The sequence below is a fragment of the Echeneis naucrates genome, chromosome 6 (assembly GCF_900963305.1).
Source record: "Echeneis naucrates chromosome 6, fEcheNa1.1, whole genome shotgun sequence".
Classification (NCBI taxonomy): domain Eukaryota; kingdom Metazoa; phylum Chordata; class Actinopteri; order Carangiformes; family Echeneidae; genus Echeneis; species Echeneis naucrates.
In genome coordinates this window covers 15,104,430-15,127,475 of record NC_042516.1, presented here as the reverse complement: position 1 = coordinate 15,127,475, position 23,046 = coordinate 15,104,430, and the positions used below count along the sequence as shown (strand labels likewise).

Sequence of the window (23,046 nt, the reverse complement as noted above, 5' to 3'; positions counted from 1 at the left end):
CTGTCCACTCAGGAGGAGCGACCTTATCCTAGGTCCTAATCCCAGAAACGATGTGGAGCTCAAAAGCCCGGTGATCCCAGTCGCTTCGTTCGGGAAGAGCGCCTAATGACTTCGATACAAACAGGAACCAAATGTGTTAAATCAATAATCAAACTGCTCGAGAAATGGCAGCAGATCTGGGATGAGTCTCTGTGTGTTTCCGTCCCTGCGAAGTCCACTTCGGGGGTTTTGCGGTGGTCCACACGCTCACCTAGACCCCCGGCCCCTCCTGCTCCTCCTGCTCCTCCTCCGCGGCCTCCTTCCTCCCCGCAGTCACGCGGGCATCCCGTTTTGGCCGTGTGTTCGAGTCCGTGTGTATCTTGGACGTTTACCTGACTGCCTCCCAACGGACGTCACATGAGCGTGCCAGCATCGCCTTTAGCCGACCTGCGTCCTGAACATCATGTTAAAATCCCTCCAGCTTCATCTGGAATTCATCCGCTAACTCGCCCCTCCCTCCCCGGCCTCACTTCTCTGCTCTGATCCCCGGTACAGCTCTGACACTGGGAGAGAAATGTATCGTGTTTGCAAACCGAAACCGGCCCGACGTGATGACAAAGCACGCAAAACGTGCAGGCAACTTGGAGATGCGGCAGAGCGCGCGCACATCGTTGTGGTGCTGATGCTGGGAAGGAGGGGTGGTTGCCTAGCGACTGACAGCTTCAGCTTCTGGTGCTGCAGCAACGAAGGGCAAAAAGCATCACTGTACTGGCCACTTAGCTGGGAGGTTAGTTGGTTCTGGATATTCGGAATGATCGTCCCACAGGTGGCCTAGTTCATAGAACCATTAAAGGCTTAGGCGATATGGCCCTTTTAGTGATAAATACATAATCCATGACAGCTATTTAAAACAATTCATTAAAGAGAATAACTGTAACGTTACCAAATTGCTGAAAATCCACCTCCATCATGAAACATTTGTGCCTTTAGTTACGTGTTTAATTGATCGTGAAACGTGCTTAACGGCCTGTTTTCCTGACAAATGAATGCACATCAAGGATGCTTAACTGCTTGATTTCACTCAATATGACAAACTAAAAATTCTGCCTCACAGTTTGATGGATTTTCCACTCAGACTAGTTTCAGATTAGCTCCCTGTTTATCCGTTTGGATGTACTGATGTTGTAATTGCTTTGTGAAATCTCAGTGACTTTGACCACAAAAATGTAATCAGCTAGTTCATCCTTGAACTTTAGTGTCAACTTTGAAGAAAATACTGATATTACTGACATACTGTAATAAGCCAAAACACTTCTGTGATGTTGCAGCACTGTGACATTAACATTTGACATTTTACCACCAAAATCTAATTCCTGAATCCTTTTGTCATCATAAATGATTGACAGATGGACAGATTTGATTCTCTAGCTGTCCTGTTGCTTTTGCAGAACCAAAAAACAAACAAAAAAAAAACAAAACACCAATTGTCTGAATAAGTGACATAGCCCAGAATATCCATGCTATACACGATTATATTATCATGAAAACACACAGATTCAAACCATAACACACTTGTCATTTTTACAGTTTTGCATTTTTACTCAGCAAGTGCTGGGACTAAAAAGACTGTGTAAGGAGGACAGTCAAGTCTGATGAAGCTAATGTGTGGTGGTGTTGAATGGGAGATTCACCAGGCACTTCAGATAAAAGGTAAGACCCAGTAAATCAATTCAGAATGGGGGACAGATGAGCACTGCTGCCTCCCAGCTTCTCACATCCTGTCCATTCACATGCTTTATCCATCATTCTTTTATCTCACTACTTATCCTCTCGTATTGCACTTATCTCACTTCCCATCTTCCATATTCTCAATTCATTTATCTACTAAAACAACGTGATTGCAGTTGTTTTCAATACAATTAGAGGATGTAAATTTCCACATAAGGCACAAAATGTGTTCAGTGTCATCTGGTGTTATATACAGAATGCGAAATGCATTATCACAGTTTATGATAAGGCAGTGTCCTACTGAAACATCTCATCGATTCTCAAGGGATATAAACAAAATAACATGAAAATTGTAAATATAACTTCCCAATATTTAAAGCTCAATGTTCAGTTCATGACATCCCTGCAATTAATTTATGTTCTGCTGAACATGCTGAGTGTTCCTCCTGTTCCTGATGTGGCACTGCAGGAATAGTTTACAGTCTCTGCTTTTGAAACACTATACAAACCATCGAAGTTTGAGACAGTCAACTGATAGAAGTGGCACTGCATAACCAACAAAGGGTGTTTCATGACTTCTCGTTCAAGCATTCTAGCATTTCCATCAAATTTCCATTGAATAAAATCACTGAGACGCCCATGACCCCATGGATCTAATGGCATTTTGTGTCAAAGACTACAAGGAGCCTGTGTGTATCTGACTCAAAATATTTTACACCAAACTCTTCCTCTTCACTGAAACACTAAAAGCTACTACTGTGCTAAAACTTACGAAATTTCTGAATACTTCCATTTAGTTGCAATGTGCTTTTTTTGTTTTTTGTTTTTTTTCTTTCCCAGAAACGACTTTTAAAATATAGCTGAATTTCAGAGGGGGCATTGAACAATGCTGACGCTGATCTCCCGAATAATGGCAATAAGCCAGAGCAATACAGGGTGGAAATAGAAATGTATAGCTATACTAAACATAGTAGGAACTGTATTTTGATTTTCTATCAAGGCTCAGTTTAGGGTCATTTAAGTAGGTACTCCACTTGCTCTTTATGACATTTTAGACATGGATTATATTTTCTGAAAAACATATAAGTATAGAAAAGATTTGTGAGCAAAATTTGAAACACCTTTAAAGGCACTACAGATTGCTGAGGCAAAAATTCCTTATTGCGCCTGTGTGTATTTCATCCCTTAGGCCACCAGAAGGAGACAGAGAATGTGTTACACCGTATTCCTCTGGTAGCACTGATGTGTTGTTTAATTTGTATTTGTGGTGCAGTTTCTTCTGTGTGCTAGATGCTGCCAAATCTAGAGAAGAACACACTTGGAGGATTTTTTCTGTGTACTGCTGGTGATCTTCACCTCTCGACCCGTGGGACCCTGGCAAATGTGGAAAAATACATAATAAAAATAGAAATTTACACAGACAGTATAACATACAACACCAATTGTATGTTCAATAAAAGCTTCACTGTGATGTGATTTGGTATAATAAATCTGTTCTGACTCACTGGCTTCTTGTTGGATTTCTGCAGTATGTCACGAGCCAAAGACAGAAAAGACTAAAGGAAACACAAAGTTAAAAAGAGAATGAGAAAATAAAAGTCCAAGTCTGAAGCATTTGCATAAAATCACCACGAAATCAGCCTACAAGGTGCAGTTTAATGAGTTATTAAATCAGTGCTTTGTTTTAGTTTTTTTTTTTCTCAGCTCACCTCCTCAACATTAATGCTGGACTTTGCACTGGTCTCATAGAACCTGATGCCGTGATCTTTAGCCAACTGTCAACAAAAGATGCAGAACAGGTTATGGCGTGTCAGGATGTGAGTAATAATGACTTCCTGCTTCTTGTCTAAAGTCAATTCAAAGCTGGCACATTAAAGGTGTGACATATTCTGTTCCTTCCTTAAATGATCACTACCTTATAAAGCGACTCCATATTGGGTCATCTCTTCTTTTCTGCATATTGTTTGTTTCTCACAGCTCTTTATCCTCCCATCAGTATACACTCTTCTCTGAATAACAGGGCTAAGACTGATATTTCAAAATTACACTTACAACACAAGGTGTGTAATCACATTTATACAAAGGTCATCTCACCTTTTCTCCTGTCTCCTTGGAAACTTTCCGCTTTGCCTCAATATCGCACTTATTACCTAGCAACATCTGACTGACCCCAGCTGATGCATTCTGGTTAAGAGGAAATGCAATGAATTGATTAGGGCAGGATAAGTTGGTACTGAGGTAAACGTGCTTGATTGGCAGCAGGCAAGGGAATGAACAACTACATTAAATCAGCACAAAAGTCTAAATTAATAAAAATAGACTCTTTAACTAAACAAAAAATAAAAGTAGGGTATCTATCCTATATAAGAGGTAACTATGGGCTCATTTAAAGTCATTTTAGATAGTTTTTATGCCACGTTTTCCTCTATTGTGTCAATATCATTACATTAGATGTGAGAAGGTATTAGATTCAATTACATTCTTGATAGTCACAAAAATAGGTTTAACTAAAAACTGTTGTGATTATAAATATTATAATTGGCTCACTTGGTGGCGTCCATCTGTGCTTTGATATGACATTTATACTTGCAGCTCTCTTTAAAAAAAGCTCATGTTAATCAAAAAGTCTGAAATGACTAAGCTCAAAAACTCCTGACTAAGCAGTTGCCAAAGACTCTTGCTCATAGTGGACAGCTTTATCCTGTTGTTTGAAGTCACCAGCTGTGCAATGACCCTGCTGCTAATAATTTAGTTGTGTCTGGGAGTCTATGGCCATAATCGTGACTAATATGGAGCCTATGGCTTTGCATGCAAGTATTTCTTGGTTGTGGAAACAGCCTCACTTCTTTAATGCTCTTCATCCAGTTCTGAATGTTCTCAAAGGACTTCTCGTCTGTAATGTCATACACCAGGATGATGCCCTGACACACAGTAGAGAGACAGTGAGAGAGGACAGTCAGTCAAAGGTACAAAGTGAACACAAAGGGGCAGTGATGTCATCCTGATTATCCAGTCTGCTTGTTCTGCAGGCGTGCTCACCATGGCCCCTCGGTAGTAAGCTGTCGTAATGGTCTTGAACCTCTCCTGGCCTGCTGTGTCCCTGCATAAAACCACACACATCCAAAGTCAGAAATGTCAACTGTCTCAAAAAGGCAACCGTTCGGTTAAAAGAACATTTGTATTAAAAAACAGTGAGATATTTCATGTGCATTGCCCACAATAAAATGACATGCAGTGGCACTCTGGAGTGGCCATGTGATGTTTACTTTGGTTAAAATAAACTGTCATAAAAATCCTGATTTGGAGAAGAAGAGGGAGGTTCCCTTTTCCTCTCAGCAAAATAAGACAGACATTCAAAACACATAACTCACTGCATCAGTTTGACCTGTTCCAACCAAACCAGAGCACAAAATTGTCTTACCAGACTTGTAGTTTCACTTTCTTTCCATCCACTTCAATGGTTTTTACTTTGAAATCAATTCCTGAGAAATAAAGAGAGGACAAGAAAGTGCGAGGGAGGAGGAGGGGGCAGAGCATGAGTTAAATACCTCAGATACAAACTTTAAACACCCCCACCCGGGCACACACAAACTGCAGAGTATATAGGTCAGTCTCACTCGGGTGTGGACTGATTCATGGTCATTTCCACTGTGATTTTGACCCGTGACTGCACTCTCATCAGCAGACAGACGCTAAAGCCTGCAGGACACACACTGAGGACTGTTTTTTGTCCTGCTGGATGGACAAGCTGCTGGACAGATAGACAGACAGTGAGGGGGCAACGGAGGGGGGTGCTGCCCTGTGAAAAGACAGAGAGCCAGCCATTCTTTCTGGGAACGTAGAGATGGTAAAAGAGATAGGAATGAGGGTGGGTGGACCTTCTCAGAGTGAAAGGAATGAGATCTGAGAGATAGATCGAGGAGAGGATCGGGGGAAAGACAGCACACACAGTGAACAAGGAGAAAAAAGCACAACAGAATGAAAATAGAAGAACAAATAAGAGAACACAAACGAGTTCAGACACGACAGAAGTCTGTAAAACCAGTTTATGCGGTGTCGGGCATCAAACAGAGGAAGAATAAAATGTCAGCAAGCTGTTATCCTGTTCCTGTCCCAGCTTTCAGAGAGGTCACTCATAAGCTGCTGCAGAAATGTCGTACAGGGTAGAAGGCAAACATTACACGTACCGATGGTCGAGATGTACGTGGAGTTGAAATTGTCCTCAGCGAAACGAATGATCAGACATGTTTTTCCCACTCCGCTGTCCCCGATCAGCAACAATTTGAAAAGGAAATCATACTTTTTCGCCATAGTTGGAGCTGTTCTTCAGGGCACAAAGCTGAACCTTCTTTAAGAAACCCCTTTCATCCAATCTCAGCGTTAAGGCTGGCTTTCCTTTCTTGTAGTGAAAAGCAGACTCTTCTTTTAGAGATGTTGCGCCATGTAACGAGTTGATGAACTCTTTTCCTTTTTTCCCCTCTCGGACTTGTCACCGGTAAATTCCGATCCCCCTCAATGAGTCTGGACCGAGCGGGCCGGATAAAGAAATAAACTCCATCCAAAGTTGGCCGGTCCACTGCAGATCAGCCTTCAGCAGCAGATGTGTCAGGGTTGCATTTTACAGTCCTAAGAAAAGTCGGTATAAGTCCATTTACACTCACATCTGGGTGGCTACGTGTTTTTTCAGCCTCCAAAGAATCTGGCTGTCGGCCCAGATCCCAGATCCGCTCAAAGGCTACGTAGTGTGGGAGTGCTGCATGGGGTCAGATCTGCAGGCACCCAGCATGAACACTAGATGGAGCCATTTGGTAAGAAAACTCACCGACTGTGTCCACCACAGCACACCTGAGGGGCCGTGAGGGACACTGGGGTGGAAATTGTAGACCGTCAAAAATGAAGCTGTCTGCCTTACCTTACCAGATTACACTGTACTCACAAACACAGAAAACTAAGCCTGTCCCCAGAGACATGCAACGCACACAAATATACTACTACTGTAGAGTCACAAATAATATAACACATAATTTGGTGAATTACATAAATTTGTTGAACTAATCTAGCAAGAAATGTAATTTGCTCTTTGTTGTGTAATGCCCAATAAATAAATATTACCTATATAACTAAAAATAAATATAGTATATAATAGTAGCATATGAATTTGGTGCATAAAGAGGCCCGTGTTTTGCCTATATGATGATATTTTAACCATTTTCATTTATACCATACTATTAGAAAATTATTTGTGAGTGATTAATAAGCCTGCTAAAGAAAATGTTTTTTTTTTTTTTTTTTTTTATACTCAATCCAATTAAATTTGAACTGAAATGGCAAAGGGATGTAACAGGGACACACGTCAAATTAATTAGAAATATATTTAGCAGGTCATAATTTTTCGTAATAATAACAAGGCAAAGCTGTCTCCACATATCCTTAGTGGCCCCGAAAGCTTTTCTGCTTGAAATTATTTGGGTTCCAGTAATTTGATTAAATTGGTTGTTCACTTGCATCATTCAAATACAGTTTGAATTACGGTGAGTCTTGTGGCTTAAAGTTGTAGCTTCCATAGTTAAAACTTTTCTTGTTTGTCGGTGAGAACACTGAGAAACCTTAAATTCTGAATAAACCACTGGAGGTTTGTGTTACAGCTTTATTTAATCTTATAAGAGACGCAGCTGGATATGAGTACATAATATATAATATAAATACACATTATAAGTCACATTAGTTGGCTCAGTTGTTCTTCTTCCGGCTCCTCGTGCCGCAGTTTCCGGGTCACAGTTCAGGCAGGTTTCCTGTTTCCGGTGAAGGTCCTCACACGCGGACATGCCTGTAAGTAGCATCATTAACATCGTTGTGTGCCGTTGTTATAATCGATTATTTAAAACGTGTATAGAGGGGCTGTTGTACAACAGAGCAGGGCTTCGTGTTGTTTATGCGAGAGCCAACGTGTTGTTGTACATGTAAAGATCTGAAAACAGACACAATATGGCGAAACACGTGGACGGCAGCTCGGCTCCACCACGCTGCTGCCAGTCACCGCGTTGTCTCCATCGGCCTTAACCAGCTAACATCGAAATCCAAATGGTTTCAGGTTGAACTTATTTTGTGTTCTTGTATTTAACAGTATCACGGGGGGGGGTTGTATGAATATGAACTGTGATGGTGGTCGTCCTTCCTCTTCATCACACGTCCCCATTTCAAAGTTGTAAAGACATCTTGATCTTTGCACTTTTCTTATGCTGATAAGGTTCTTACTTTGAGCAGAAAGGATAAAATTATTAATGTCGACTATCGTTTTGTATTTTTCATTTTTTTATCTTAGCTAGCAAAGGATTTGTTGCAGCCGAGCCCGGAGGAGGAGAAACGGAGGCATAAGAAGAAACGTCTTGTGCAGAGTCCGAACTCATACTTCATGGATGTCAAATGTCCAGGTCAGCCTTATTGTGGCAGCCTGCTTATACTTTAAGGGCTACAAACAGTTATTTTTTATATTTAATCTGTTGATTGGTTTCTTTATTATTTCTCTGTAAAATGTCAGAAAATAATTTCCACCAAGTCCAAGAGTTCATTTGGGTTTTGAATATTCTATATTACGTGTGCCTTGAACAGTTAAGGTATTGTGTCAATCAACATCAATTAATAAACTGTTGTAACGTAAATTTTGCTTTTATAGTCCATTGCATTTCACAGCATAAATACATAAAGTAGCAGCAGGATATACTTATTTTTTATGCTTTTTATCAATAATTCTCCCCTTAGGCCTTAACCTAACCCTAACCCTTAACCCTAACCCACCCTAAAAGCTATGAAGATAACAGTTTAATAAAAATGCACAACATGTTTGATATAATGCACAGGCATAGTTCTTCCTGCTTCCTTGGGTAAGAATCAGTAAAGAGCAAGATTAAGCAAATTTAATATCTTCAAAGTTGACATGGCTTTGATAAAAAAAACAAACACAAACATTTGTTTCTCTTCACAAATCATCTAACTGGTAAAGTTCAATCAAAATATATCTCTGGAGATAGGTGCTTATTTCATGAACGTGTCAATGCTTGTTTGGGGGCGGGGTTTGGCTGTAGACAGAATATTGCCTTTAAGTGTTGCCCTTTCACTGCTTCCTTAGTGATTGGGGTGTCAAAGAGGGCATACAATGATACTTGTGGTTGTTTGTTGAATGAGCCTCACGTAACTCCTTTATACAAACGGCTGCAAGGACAGTCTTCAAGATTGCATTTGGTTTAAACATTGATCTTAAAGTATTGTTATTGTATAGCTGTTTCATGATATCCCGTGAGATGTTTTGATTATTTCTTTGCTGTTTGCAGGCTGTTATAAGATCACCACAGTATTCAGTCATGCTCAGACTGTGGTGCTGTGTGTTGGATGTTCCACAGTTCTCTGCCAGCCCACGGGAGGGAAAGCGCGTCTGACAGAAGGTACAGCACACATTTAAATCAACCATGTTGCTTTTCCACCTTAAATATGTGTAGCAGTGCACATTCATATATGAAAACTAATCCAGCAATTGTGAGCACAGGGTACTTTCAAAAATCGAGTAGGAGGTAAAAAAACAAAAAAAAAAACTGTTAGCTCATCATGCTAATGTAAACACCAAGAATAAAACATGGTCTTCTGCATATTTTAACTACAAATGTTCTGTTAGGAATCAGTAAAATGTATTATCATCATCAAATTCTATTAGCAGGTATTGTGATAAGGGCCCTTGATATAGTTATTGGTGGAAAAGGGAATGTGGAATGTTTATTTTAAATAATGCGCTTGAAAATAACATCTTGTTGAATGCACAAAATTAGTCAGGTGGGAGAACTTCACCGTACAGTATACTAAAATAACAAAATTTGCCTTTGTGTTGCCCTGTCATCAAATTGTTCATGAACAGGGTGTCAACTAAGGCATACAGTGACTCTTGTGGTTGTGACAGAAATTCATCATCTCTGATTAATTTCTCCACAGTTGACTGCAAGCACAAATTTCTACACATTAAACAAGCAGGGTAGGAATTGGTTTCAGAAGAATAGGTAATCTGTCTCTACTGACAAGCTCTGTTACAAGATGGAAGAGAATTGCTTCACCTGTCAGAGTACAGTGGAGAAATTCATAAATCAGACAGAAAACATCCCCATACACACCACCCCAACTCACTCACACACACATTTCAGACTGAACAATGTCTTTTGCGGGTAAACATCTCTTTCCCTCACTGTATGTGCCGATCCTCCCATGTGAACCAACATCCCGATGAAACAATGTATCATATCTTCACACAGACGAGACAGGTGTCTGTTATGTGAACACATCTCTTTCCCACGCTTTTGTGCCTATCCCCCATGTGAACCACACCTTCCAGACTAATCAATGCATCATCTTCACACAGACCCCATATATATATATATATATATATATATATAGCATGATGTTTGCCTTGCACTCCTTTTACTCTGAGCACAATGAGTAGGCCACTGACCAGCGGTTCTGTCGAAGAGGTTCTGGTCCAGCTTTTTGGACATGATGAAGAGGGCACTGAAATTGAACCAGAGATAGAGGAGGATGTCTTGGAAGTGGAAAAGAATCTAGATTTTTATCCAGACTTTGAGGAGACTGACTAGTCAACAGATGGAGAGGGAGAGGCACCTGAGGAGCCATTCCAGTCCAAGAGTGGACACTTGCTCTGGTCTTCATCCCCCCAGGACAGAGGAAGTAGCGCAAGAGTTAGAGTTAGCCCCAGACATGACAGTTGATGAGCGCCTGGTTCCTTTCAGAGGTCGCTGTTCCTTCAAGGTGTACATTCCAAGCAAACCAGGGAAATATGGAATAAATCTGGCAGCATGTGACGCCAGGAGCAGCTATGCCTGGAATATGCAGGTATACATGGGAAACCCTGTACTGGAAGGGCCGAAAAAAAAAAAACCAGGGCATGCGTGTTGTGCTGGACATGACAACCGGTCTCCAAGGGCATAATATCACATGTGACAAATTCTTCTTCACATCATATGCTCTTGGTCAGGAGCTGCTGAAAAGAAAGCTCACCATGGTAGGGACAGTAAGGAAGAACAAGCCTGCCTCAGCCTCTGCCAGTCTGGTTAGGAGTGTGCAAGCCCCAGCCACTGCCCTGGCTGCTCTCCCCCAACAAGGACATGGGCAGAAAAGGAAGCGCTGTGAGCTCTGTGCCCCTAGAGACAACAAAACAAGCCTGAGATGCTGCAAATGTGATGCCTATGTGTGCAAGGCCCACTCTGACCTGAGTGTCACATGCCACTCGTGCATGAATTCACATGCGCGCACACACGACTTCATGTTGAGTTTGGTCTTTGGTTTTCCATTTAGTTTTTACATTACATGTTCATTTTGTAATACATTTTCAGGGCCTATTTGTATTTTCACTGCAGTTATTTTATGTCTAATTCTATAAATTCATGTTAAACACTACTTTGAGACATTGTTCACAGCAAAAAAAAATTAGAACAAAAATTTGGTGGTGAAAAATGGTTTTTGTGCTCATTTAAGAGCAGTTAAAACAGACCAGTCAATTTTGACCGGGAACACTAAAGTAAGGGGCTGGAGGTAAACACGACCGGAGGGTTAAAGGACAGATAGCAACAAGAATCTTAGCATTGTCATACAAACCGACCACGGCAATGAATTTATACACCCATCATGCTACACTGAGCTTTGTTACTTTTAACCCTCACAACACTCTTTTGCTTTTTAGCTGTTAATTGGCGCAATGGAATAATTTGTTTAATTTTTTTTTACATTTCTCACTATTTTCAGAAATCTTTACAGGATAACCATCAATTAGTTTTTTGTTCATTTTGTAATGAATCAGTCTTTTTTCATTTTTCTCTAGGCTGCTCATTCAGGAGGAAACAGCACTAGTTTGACCCGAGGTGGCTGGACTTTGAGAACCACTGCCATAGAGATGACACAGCAAACAGGGGAGTCAGAGCGGAAATGTAAATGAGTTCTTAGCAGAGAATGTCTGTCTACAGAAAAGCTTGGCTTTGTTTAACCGCACCAGTACCACATCAATTCTTTCTCTCTTAATAAATTCAGGTTGTTTTCTTGGGTAAAATAATCTTGTATATTTGTCAACAAGTTTGTTGTTTTTAATCTTTTGAAAATTCTTGGATGTAATGTCTGGTTAAGATCACCATGTTTAAGGACACAAGAGGCCTCAAAAGGGTTTTTACACTCTTCAGTGGTTAAGCACACGCACAAGAATTTGGAAAGAACAAGTTGAGCCATGAAGATATTGGCCAGTGGTGCCTCAGCCCCTTTGCTGCACTAAACAGATTCACTAGGAAGAGACTGATACTTTGCCTGAAATGGCAAATTACATCCAACAAACGGTCCTCTACTAATTTTGTATGTGAAAACTGGAACCTGTTTGGCAGAATATTTGATATGTCAGCGTTTCAGTTAAATCCAGATACTGTCACATGGCTATGCTAAGTGAATGTTACAGTGAAGTCTGTGAATTTTATCCGAAAGATAGGCAATTTTCACAGTGCCTGCTCCCAAAGCCAGTGGTTTTGGGGCAGCCCCTTTTCCCTTCTCAGTCTTAATGAAGTTTATGCAAAGGAACTAATTGTTGCATTTCCTGGTGCATGTAAAATAAACATGCTACTCAGTGACATGACACTAAACATCCATAAAGCATTTTGGTTGTGAATTTACATGTGCTTGCAAGCTATCTGTCCAGATGGTAATGTGGGTTAAAGCTGCAAGAAATCACTATAGCTTGAGGAATCAGACAATGTTTTGTGTCCTACACTTAACCACAGCTCTTGTGTAAGTCAATCGGGGATGTAGGCCATATGCACAGTCAGTAACAGCATTGAGTTGTACTCAATGTCTCTGTTGAGAGATGACTAAATAGCTTTCTTGTTGCTATGGTGAAATTTTTTATGTATTGCTGGTATATTGGGCACAGCTTGAAAATAAAATCAAGGGAAATATAAATCTTTTGTCTCCTGGTTACTAAATGTCTAACTCAAAAATAAATGATAAACATTCTTCTGTTGTGTTACTACCACTTAGAACTAATGTACTATTTGGTCTGAAAGTGTTTAAGGGGATTACTGTTGCGTTCAGTATTTTCAGGTAGCCATAAGTTAGCAATACACTTGTTCACTATAGTGACAGGTGGCCATTCCACAGTATCTGAAAGGACCACATAAAAAGTGGTATAAGTTTTAGGACTAAGACAAATTTAAACTTTACAGGTATATTTAATTAAAGCAGTCATGCCAATAAGTGATGCACAACATGACAATGAGCTGAAAGTCGAGTACTGAAAACAAAACAGTTACTTGGTTGCCTGCTCTGTTTGTGAGCGCTATCCTAAGAATTTGGACACAAACATTTCATTATGGGATCAAAAGCTATCACTGTAGAGTCCTGTACGAACATTGATATTCAGAGCAGATAGCCCCAAATGTAATGCTAACACTCAAAATTGATTGTCGAATGTAAAAACTCAGCTGAAATTCTTTAATTGGGGGGTGACGCAATAGTCAAGTGATTATGATTCATGCAAGTGTTATTAGATGAACTCTATAATGGCCAAAACTCACATTAACTAAAAAGTCTAAAAACGTGTTGTTAAATGTACAATGTAAAGAGGAAATAATATCTGGAGAAGCACCTATTTATGCTGTATATATATGGAGGCCAACACAAGTAAAACCCATCTAATTAGGAGTTCATACTAAGTTGAGTAGTAACGTTAAAAGTGAATTGTTCCTCCTAACATTCAAAGTAATGCGTCTGCATAGTTTTGGCTGTAAATGGAATTCATTCCTGTTGAGGCCATAGATGCACAGCATTGATTTTATATAACGACTCCCCTCCGCTTCTCATGAAACCCCAAATAGCTCTACAAATGTATTTTTCAGGGTGCACTTGTATGTGATGCACCTTGAAGAATGAGCGCATGTCCTTGGTGTCCATCAGAGCATTTCCAAACCCAGACTGAGGGCCAGTTAGAGACAGGGTCGACACGGAGCAGTGGATTATAAGCAGACAGGGGCATTGTCTCAGGGACACCTGAGAGCAGCTGTGACAGAGAGGGGGGTGACCCCACGAGGAGGCTCAGAAAGGGAAAAGAAGTTCACTAGAGTGCAGCTGGAAAACAGATCCCTCTTGACAGAGGAAGGCTTCTCAACATCTGTGCACATCTGCCATCAGGATGGAGATACGTCTACTTACGGTGCCAAGCATAAAGATAATGTGAGATACATATTTCAGCATTGACTGTATAATGTATAGTTGTAGGTAGAGCTAACGTGCAACATCTCAGGGAGCAGCCCTGCTGAAGCTCTGACTGGTGTAGACACACTATTTTTCAACTTGGTGGTGAACTGATTGTAAACTGTGGAGTGTAAGGCTGTTTGGTTGAGCCATTCTCCAGATGTTAGCATCTGAAGACACAAGAGCCCCACAATTACGCAGTCTCTATAAATTTGTAATAACATCTCTAAGCTTCCCATTTTTATATCAGGACATGCTTTCTTTCAAGCCTTTAGGGGACAATTACTTTCCCAGCATGCTTTTGGGCTGTTGAAACTCCTAATACACCAGACTACTGAACACAGGATGAATGGGGTGGGGCAAGTGTTGGTATGAGCCACCCCAACACCCTTTGACCTGCAGACTGGACAATAAAAAGTGGCTGTCAAAAGTCTGAAGTCATCTGAGCCAGGTCGTCTCTGAGTGGGAGGGTGAGAGGATGGTGGGACAGGATGATCGATGACGAAGGGGCAGGAAATCATTCCGAGACATGAGTCATATGAGGCTTTATGAGCTGTTATTATAGTGATCTGAGTAAACTGTATTTGCATCCTAGATTCAAATCTGCTATAAATGAAAAACAATGCCAAAGAACGAGAAATTGCACAGAGGTTACAATAATATGAGAGAAACATGTTTCTGTTCGTATGTGTGAGAACATTGAGGTAGTCTCAAAGTGCACCCTGTGAGAAAAGCCCCCCCCCCCCGATCTACATGGATGAAAAAACCCCTAAACAGCAGCACAAGCCACTACAGAGAGATCTCGTGTTACTCCACACACTGTCACACTCTCCTGCTCACGCAAATTTTGGTTATTTGAGTTTCTCCTTTGCCAAGGACAGAGTTATTACACATCATTAGTATCCAGTGCACAATTAAGTGACCTGAACACTGATGAGCAGGGTCTGGCTGATCCCACATGTCTCCATGGCAGCAACCTCCAGCAGAGTGGAGCCACTGTCTGGGCCACTTGTCAGCACCCTCTGGGGGTCTGCAGTGACAAGCCGTGTCCTGTCACACACTGGCACAGAGCGTGGTGCACAGGACAGATGGTATCTCCGATACACGAGACAACAACAAAGCTACAACAGGCTCCTGATTTCTGGGCAAAATTTATATTCCACAACCAGAAGTTCTTAAACCCTTGAGGGCTCAGCATCAAGGACACTTCAGCAGGTGCTGACTGAACCAAACTTTAAACTCAGCACTCAGTTTTCAGTCTCACGCATTTCTCTCTCTCTCTCTCTCTCTCTCTCTCTCTCTCTCTCTCGCGCACACACACACACACACACACATCCACACACATCCACACAAAATCTGTTGAATGTTCACTTTGAAGATTAAAAACAATTGAAAATGGAATTTAAAATTTATTAATGACAGAATGAGCCTGTGGCAATTGGGCTGTAAAAATACCATTTCCAGCACACTCAACATTTAATTTCTGATGTAATGACTTTGATAACTCTGGATGATCTACAGCAAATGTCTTGCTTAATCTCTAAATTTCACACACTTACTATAATTCTAATTTGTCTTTGCTATATGACAGGCTCTAATTTACTATATGTTGTGTTGAGCCACACAGAGAGAGATTAAAGAAAAGGGCAACAGAGGGTAAATATTTCTGTTGTGCAGTATTCATTCTTCCATCTCCAGATAAAAAAAAAAAAGATTTTTTGAATGATGTATTTAAGCATGTCAGGACAGTTATAGAAGTTAAACATAAGTCTGCTCTGCTGCAAACCAGAGATCCACAACAAGGTTGAGGAACTAATACACATATGCTTAAGTCATGCAGTGACACAGCTTTACAACAGACATGCACACAAGGCTGCTTACATGTACATGAAAAGAGAATGATTGGCGACATTTTTGAAAAAAAATGATCATTTAGATCATTTAGCAACCTGGTAAAAGAGGCCATGTTAGTTTGTCACAGCCTGAAATGAATCATTCCTAGGTCTGTGATCATGTCCTGAATGAATCATTCTGACTGCACATCTTAAATAGTCTGCATTCTATAATTGTGTGACACCATGTGTGAAAAAACATTTGGGGTGATGAAGAGGTGTTTAAGGGATTTGTGGAGGAAGTGAGGTTGTATCCCTTTTGGTCAAATCCAGTTAACTGAAGCCCCAGCTGTCACTACATGACACTGAGAGGAAAATTAGGATAAAGCTGCAGAGGGGTGGTGAGGATAGACATGCATTATTTTTTGACATGATTCTTTTTGGTGGTAATACCAAAATATTTGTTCTGCTCATTTAGCATTGCAGTGATGATAGCAATAGAGAGAAAGGGGCTGGAGGGAGGAGAGTAGGGTGGCAGAGAAACACAGACTGTTCCGACCACTGAGAATGTTTGAGCCCACTGCTCTGTGCTCATTAACTTTAAGCTGACTCCTAATAGAGGCGACAGATAACTTGTTAGGAGTCCTGTCAATAGTTTGTTTGCGCTCAGAAAATATGAATATACAATATAACAACAGATCAAATGTCACTCGATTATTTGTAGTTAGCCAAGGTGACTGTCTTTACACAAAGGTGATTATTTCTGTTGTCAGAAACACACAGTCATACAAATACATTTGATGTATAAATCCCCAAAAAATAAATTGTGTTTTTCAGAAAATAATTTGTATGTGTTGAAAGGACACAGACACATGAAAATATACGGAAATGAGGAAAGAGAGTTCGAAATACATAAGGTTCAGAGAAATGTCCCGGGGACAGCCTATCTCGATTCATTAATCCATTCATCCATTCTTTTTATCTCTTGTATATTGTCTCTACCCACTTATCCCATCTCAGAGAGCTCTGGTATCAATCTGTGCATGCTTTTAGTGTAGGCAAAGAACACACAAAACACTCACAACAACAGGCAATTTTCAGTCTGTGGTGCACCTGACCTACATTCCTCAGATAGCACCAGAGCGGCGCATAAAGATGGACATGTCAGGGATCATAGAAAATCAACAAAGGAATGCAGACAAGCCCAACACTGTCATTAAATGTGTAGTAAAAGTAGCATAATTGGTTAGATAATAAGAACAACCATGTAACAAGCAGTCATGCTGTAAGTTGTAACTTCCCATTCACCCATTCACTGCAGCCATTAGTAGTACTTGTTCTTTCATAATACATCATGTACCATGAGATCAACTTGAATTGAATGCTCCGTTTGTACTGTACTTAAGCATATTCCTGTTTGAAGCAACCAATCAACAGCTCTCTCTGAGCTCATTAAAAATAAACAGTGTGAAGGACACACTGATTGCTAATCAACACTTTCACAAATGCATGCATCTGTGCATGCTTTTGTGGCTCCCCTAACTCATAATTTTTTCTAGTCCATATATGGAAACACCCCTCTGATAAAGACAGAGACGGTATCTATGGAAACCAACATCACGTTTCAGGAAAGCAACTAGGGAAGGATGGAAAGACGATGTGTGTGTGTGTGTGTGTGTGTGTGTGTGTGTGAGCTTTGAGAGCAAACACCAAGTTCAAATTAATATGAAATTCTGGTGTAATTCTATGTGCATGTGAGTACATGTGATTGTGTGCGTGTACCTCTCAGTGTCTGTCTATGGGTGCATAAGTGTGATAAGCAGAAGATTGAGGGGAGTACCAGCAGCAGGGGGGCAAGACAGAGGAGAGCAGTGGAAATGAAAGTAAATCAAGAAACTTGTGTGCTTCTGAGGTTCTGGGATTGAGGGCAGGAGTTGGACAGGATGGAGGGGGAAGAAGAGGAGGAGGGCCAGTCACAAAGGGGTTTGTTGCTAAAAATATCTTATCTGTCTTGAACCACACATCAGAGTCCCACCTGGATGCTGAAAGTCAGACAAGTAATGTTGCTGGCATACTGCTCACTGCTCCGAGTGTCTAATTGGCTGACTGTTTTAACCTTCTGCCGTTGCACATCTTCCTTGGAGGTCCAGCGACCATGACTTTGGACCTCCCTCATATGCAACGAGGTGTGAGACGGACAGTGGACAGTGCCTCAGATACAGAAACCTAAACAAAAAGAAAGAGATACAGATGAGAAATTTGGGAAAACTGGGAATTACATATTTGAGTATCACTGGGCTGTGACTGAGAGTTTAATATGCAGAGCAGTTCCTTACAGGTAGCCTGAGTTGAGTCAGTAGAAGTGGCAATAGTAGAAGTCCTGTCAGGAGAGGAAGCACAGCACAACTCCCCTGTGGGATCATTAAAAACCCTGTCGTCTCGCCCTTCATCGCAATTCATCTGCACAGCCTGAAAAATAGGTCAATTAACTACCTCTTCTGTCTAACTTCCATGCATAGTCCACATTACTGTATGAATATCCGTTTTGGTGTTGGCCAGACTTCTTAGGTCTTGCCATGAAAATAACACAAAACATTAATTGATTTCAAACAATAAAAAAATGTGGTACAGACAGGGTGTTTCAGAGTGTAATGCAACGAGGGCCGACTGCACTCTAATCTGAAGTTTGAGTGGATTAGGTATACATATAAGAGCCTGTGATATGATCATTTATGACGACGTACACATGAATAACTTTATTCACAATCGCTAATGGAAACATTATGTCAGTGATTGTGTATGCGTTGGGGAACTTGCTAATCCGATAAAGTGTTTAATGGATTTATCATAAGAAGCATTAATTGAACAGAAAAGGTTAAAAGCATATTATCATAGACTCCTACCATTTATTGCGTGTATCCAACCCTATACGAGAGTGCACACTAAATGAAAATGTCTGTAGGTGTCTATGAAAGGAGGGGGTGGCAGTAAATAAGTGGGGGGCGATGTTCTCCCACAACACTTTGGCTGAATGTAAGATCCTGCAGCTCTCAGGTAAATGAAAGTACTGTACAGATGTGGAGACATGGAACAGACAGACACTGATGCAATGCCAAACTACCCCCACAAAAGCAACAATTGTATAATGTTTTCAATTGCTACCTTAAGTCTGAGATGGAGCAAAAGAAAAGCAATTAACTGTGTGAAAGTGTACAAATGTGAAAAGTCAACAGGACAACGGGAATTCAATTGTAGACCATCAAGCAGAACAGGCTGGATTGAAGCCCCCTCAAGAAATGATCTAAGACTTATAACCTCTTACAGGTCTTATAGGTCTGTAAGGATACAACAGGTAAAAGCAGCTTGGACACACAACATTATTATAGCAATATGTGAGAACACGGTAACTTAGGATGGACAGTGTCTGCTTTCTCTTGGACTTATTGAGGGAGGGGTATGCAGGGAGGAGCACAGTCAGGTGACTCAGGTGAGATAAGTGAGATGAAATGAGAAATGTTGGGCTGAAACACTGACCAATAGGCTCATGTGATTCTGCATCTTGGAACAATGTTGTCGATATGTCTCAACAGCACCATAGGTTTTGTAAATGGAAGCTTTCAGACCAGAAAGCAGCTTCTCTCATCTCAGCAAAAAAAAAAAAGAAAAGAAAAGAAAGAGTATATGACAGTGATAGAAGAAATCACCTGCTGACAGAACCAGGTGACATTTGGGCCAACAGTCATGATGATCAGATTGCAGTTGACAGGAATCCACACGATTGTGAAGCAGCACAGGCAGGCGATAATGGCGACCAAACTCAAAAAATGATGTGTTCTTCTACTGACAAGACTACATGGACACAAACATGAGGGAGCCATCCAAGTCAATCTGGGAGTGTTGGATTAGGCCGCTGTTTCTTAGAGTAATGAGGCAGCTGGGCTTCACCATGCAGACAGAGCAGCAGGGGACCTGGACTGGAACAGATTCAACCTTAGCCTGAGAAAAAATATACATTGCTGTGTTGTATAAATGCAATCTATGCAGTGCTTTGGAAAGTGAATAGGCAATTGAGGGAGAAGATCAAAGGGAACATACTCTCTAAGTACAGCGTGATTTACCCCAATCCTCACACATTTTCTGATCGTCCTATTCAAAGAAATTTGAGATTTAAAGACTCATTTTTTATGCCTTTTTTCTTCAATATTTGACACATACACAGTGAAGAAAGCCAAGAAACGTATCAAAGTTTAATCTGCAACAACCAAAGTTCAAGTTCTTAATCAGCAGCATGGGACTGACCTGTCAGACTTGTGATGGCCGACCCGCCACTCCAGTTCCTGAGTTACAACGGCTCGTTGCTTGGATCAGTGATCAGCTGGAAGGGGAAAAATATTCTGTTTTATAATGAATTGGCTTAAAACTTACAAAAACGTGGGCTTTGTTCATTTTGCTGATGCACATCATTTACATTTTAAGCAATGTAAATGAGGTGCATTCTTTATGTTGCTCCACTCTTGGCTATGTTTTATGTAATAAAATGTCCTTAGTCTTTCGGATACATTTGGCTGCAATATGGGAGATGAAATCAAAACATATTCCAATTTTTACTTTCTGAGGTGAGCCAATTTGCCCTGCACTATGACTTCAACTCCTTCCTTGGCTCAAACAGCAATCCTAAAAGATGAAATTGCTGTCATAAAAAATAATATATAGAGAGAATAACAGACTGGTAGAGAGAAAAAGAGCAGTTTTTTTTTTTTTTTAAACAGGCTACGGACAATCATATAGTACAGTTATAAATGCCCAAATCCTGAGAGAGATGATGAAAGCCCTGTGGCAGTAGGGCTTGCCTGTAAATAACATAGATAACAAGCTGATCACATCTGGATACATGCTGCGCTCTGGGCAGAGCACTGCCTCAGGCTGCTTGGCTTTCACACCTCTGTTGCTCTGTTTTATATCACCCTGGGCTAAACATACAACAAACTGGGATTAATCATGCTTATTTTATGAAGAAACAACAACAACAACAACAAAAATCAATTTCCTCTGCTAAGGAGAGATTGTGTGAATACTGTGACTGCCTTCACGCACAGATAAACTTACTTACACTCGATAAGCCCTGAGGAAATTGCTGTGTTGTCCCTCTGGGATGCAGCATTGGTGAGAAATATTTAATTTTAATAGCATTACTTCAACTACCCCCAACCAGAAATAAGACTGAATATCAGGAGGGTTCTTCCCAGATAATAAGTTGTTGTTAAGATATATTGACTTGGACTCAACATTTCACACCATGAAGCATGTCTTGTAGGCAATGACTGAAGACAAACTTCATTTGTGACATTTTGCCAATAAATGCACAAATGTGATACAACACACATACACAGTGATGTTTTCAACACCCTGGTGATGTGGGCTGCCCTCTGGTAATCATGCAGTATTTATAAACATTTTATGCTGTGAATAATAGATAAACAAATCCACACTTTTCTATTTGCAAAAGTCTGGCTAGTGAAAAATTCTCGGTGGACAAAACAAAAAGTCAAAATCAAGAGAAAACTTACCCTTAACCTGTTTCCATTGCTGCGTATTCACTATAAAACATTACTCTGAATCCACGCTGCTAGGCCTGCTACAGTAAGATCATCAACCTAACAAAGAATTACTCCCAATTAGAACGATGCAGGTAAGCTAAATGTGCAAAACCTAAAACAGTCTTACGTTTTACAGTGCCCCTTTCACTGGCAAGAAATACTTCCATCTACAATTTGAATTACAGAAAATGGAAAATAAGCAAAACAATCACACAATATTGCTGAATTAATTCACCACCTGCATTTTAGTTAAGCAAACAATTAAAGCAAAGAACCAGTAAAAACCAGGTCCACGGTCATATTGGCCTGTGGTAGAGAAATACGATTTTTTTTTTCCCTGTGTTTTCAGTCCTTGTTTTTGCCATGACTAAATGTATTCTTTTTTGTATTTTTACTGTATATTCACTGTTATTGTGTTGCCTTATAAATTACCTTGTAAATGCAGTAAAACAATAATTGGATACTACTTTATTCACAACATCCCTAATTCGGCGGATCCCTGAATTTTACTGGCTGTCAACTCTGAGACCTGCCCATCTTTACACTTTATTACCGTGGGTATTGCCATACCTTTCTTATTTACTTATTTATTTAGGGTTAGGGTTAAATTAAGATGCCAGAAAGACCACCTGATTGAATGTGTATTCAACTAATTGCAATAAGTTGAAATTTATTTACTGTTCAAATATGTAAATCATGTAATAAGAGCAGTTTTTAAAAACTATATTAACATCCTACTTTGCTCTAACTTTCATTGAGTAATTAAGTTTCTCTCTCCAAACATCGCGAGAACACGAGCAAGGCCAAAAGAGCGTCATGACGGTAGTCATAGCAACAGAAAAGCCAGAAAGAAAATGTCCCTCACGCTGATGAGATTAAGGACGTTTGTTTTTTTTTTTTTTTTTGTCAAACTGAAGTTATTGCGTTCATAACACGAGCTTGTTACGGCAAAAAGTGACATAACGTGGCATGAAGTGTCCTCATTTTTAATAGATGATACGTTAGAGTCACTACAATGTAAGATGAGAAATAAGAACATTTTATTTTTTTATTTTATTTTTTTTTTTTTTTACCTATTTCCACCAAAACTGACCCTGCATTAGCACTGAAAAAAGGGCAAAACACAAAATAAAGTAGCATCAAAACAGGACACATTGACGCCGGGATGTTATAGATATATACTTTATTAATTCTCTCTGATAAAATAAAATTACAAAATAATTTCAACCTTAAACGGCACTTTCCTTGTTCGTAATTATTTAACATATTGTTGATACATATATCGTAATTGTCATGACGAATGAGAAGAATACTATAGTTTAATTATATTGGATATCAGCTATAACTGCGTTTAATCGTAATGGTAGAAAAGACTAAGCAATACAAAGCTAGATTTTAGTTAACATCATACTGTACAATATTCCAAGCGTATGTAACTCAGTATTCCGGCCACAGCGTGTCGCTATAAGACAGTTTTCGATATTGTCTCCAATGCAAGGGTAGGCTGGTCTCTCTCGCCATCACACCATTGCAATTCCTCTCAGAAATTCCCCTCTTCCTATACATTTTATTTTTTTCATGAACAACTGTTCCCGCATGGCCATTTATCCTTTATAAGGTTTATATGTGTCCCT

General features: G+C 40.2%; 2 protein-coding genes and 1 non-coding gene across 3 annotated transcripts; 2 read left to right on the top strand and 1 right to left on the bottom strand.

Annotated features, from left to right (window-relative positions):
• Nucleotides 1–1,149: 1,149 nt before the first annotated feature.
• rab13 (RAB13, member RAS oncogene family) lies at nucleotides 1,150–6,435 on the bottom strand. The gene is made up of 8 exons (XM_029503671.1): nucleotides 5,895–6,435; nucleotides 5,129–5,189; nucleotides 4,747–4,807; nucleotides 4,551–4,628; nucleotides 3,802–3,891; nucleotides 3,417–3,482; nucleotides 3,213–3,263; nucleotides 1,150–3,081 (listed from the first exon to the last, which is right to left on the bottom strand). The coding sequence occupies exons 1-8, from the start codon at nucleotides 6,016–6,018 to the stop codon at nucleotides 3,010–3,012; spliced, it is 603 nt and encodes a 200-aa protein (XP_029359531.1). The 5' UTR covers nucleotides 6,019–6,435; the 3' UTR covers nucleotides 1,150–3,009.
• Nucleotides 6,436–7,486: 1,051 nt separating this feature from the next.
• On the top strand, nucleotides 7,487–12,693 carry rps27.2 (ribosomal protein S27, isoform 2). Its single transcript, XM_029503760.1, has 4 exons — nucleotides 7,487–7,536; nucleotides 8,030–8,138; nucleotides 9,036–9,146; nucleotides 11,579–12,693. The coding sequence occupies exons 1-4, from the start codon at nucleotides 7,531–7,533 to the stop codon at nucleotides 11,605–11,607; spliced, it is 255 nt and encodes an 84-aa protein (XP_029359620.1). The 5' UTR covers nucleotides 7,487–7,530; the 3' UTR covers nucleotides 11,608–12,693.
• Nucleotides 8,799–8,930, top strand: LOC115045629 (small nucleolar RNA SNORA13). Its single transcript, XR_003840897.1, has one exon. It is a non-coding gene; the product is annotated as a small nucleolar RNA SNORA13 (small nucleolar RNA).
• Nucleotides 12,694–23,046: the final 10,353 nt, after the last annotated feature.

Bases quoted from the DNA above. Each gene is read 5' to 3' on its own strand.
- rab13 (XM_029503671.1), bottom strand. From the start codon at position 6,018: ATGGCGAAAAAGTATGATTTCCTTTTCAAATTGTTGCTGATCGGGGAC. The intron at 4,808-5,128 runs GTAAGACAATTT...GGTTTTATGCAG, and splicing joins AAAGTGAAACTACAAGTCTG to GGACACAGCAGGCCAGGAGA. The intron at 3,892-4,550 runs GTGAGGCTGTTT...CCTCTTAACCAG, and splicing joins GGATGAAGAGCATTAAAGAA to AATGCATCAGCTGGGGTCAG.
- rps27.2 (XM_029503760.1), top strand. The intron at 8,139-9,035 runs GTCAGCCTTATT...TGCTGTTTGCAG, and splicing joins CATGGATGTCAAATGTCCAG to GCTGTTATAAGATCACCACA. The intron at 9,147-11,578 runs GTACAGCACACA...ATTTTTCTCTAG, and splicing joins GAAAGCGCGTCTGACAGAAG to GCTGCTCATTCAGGAGGAAA.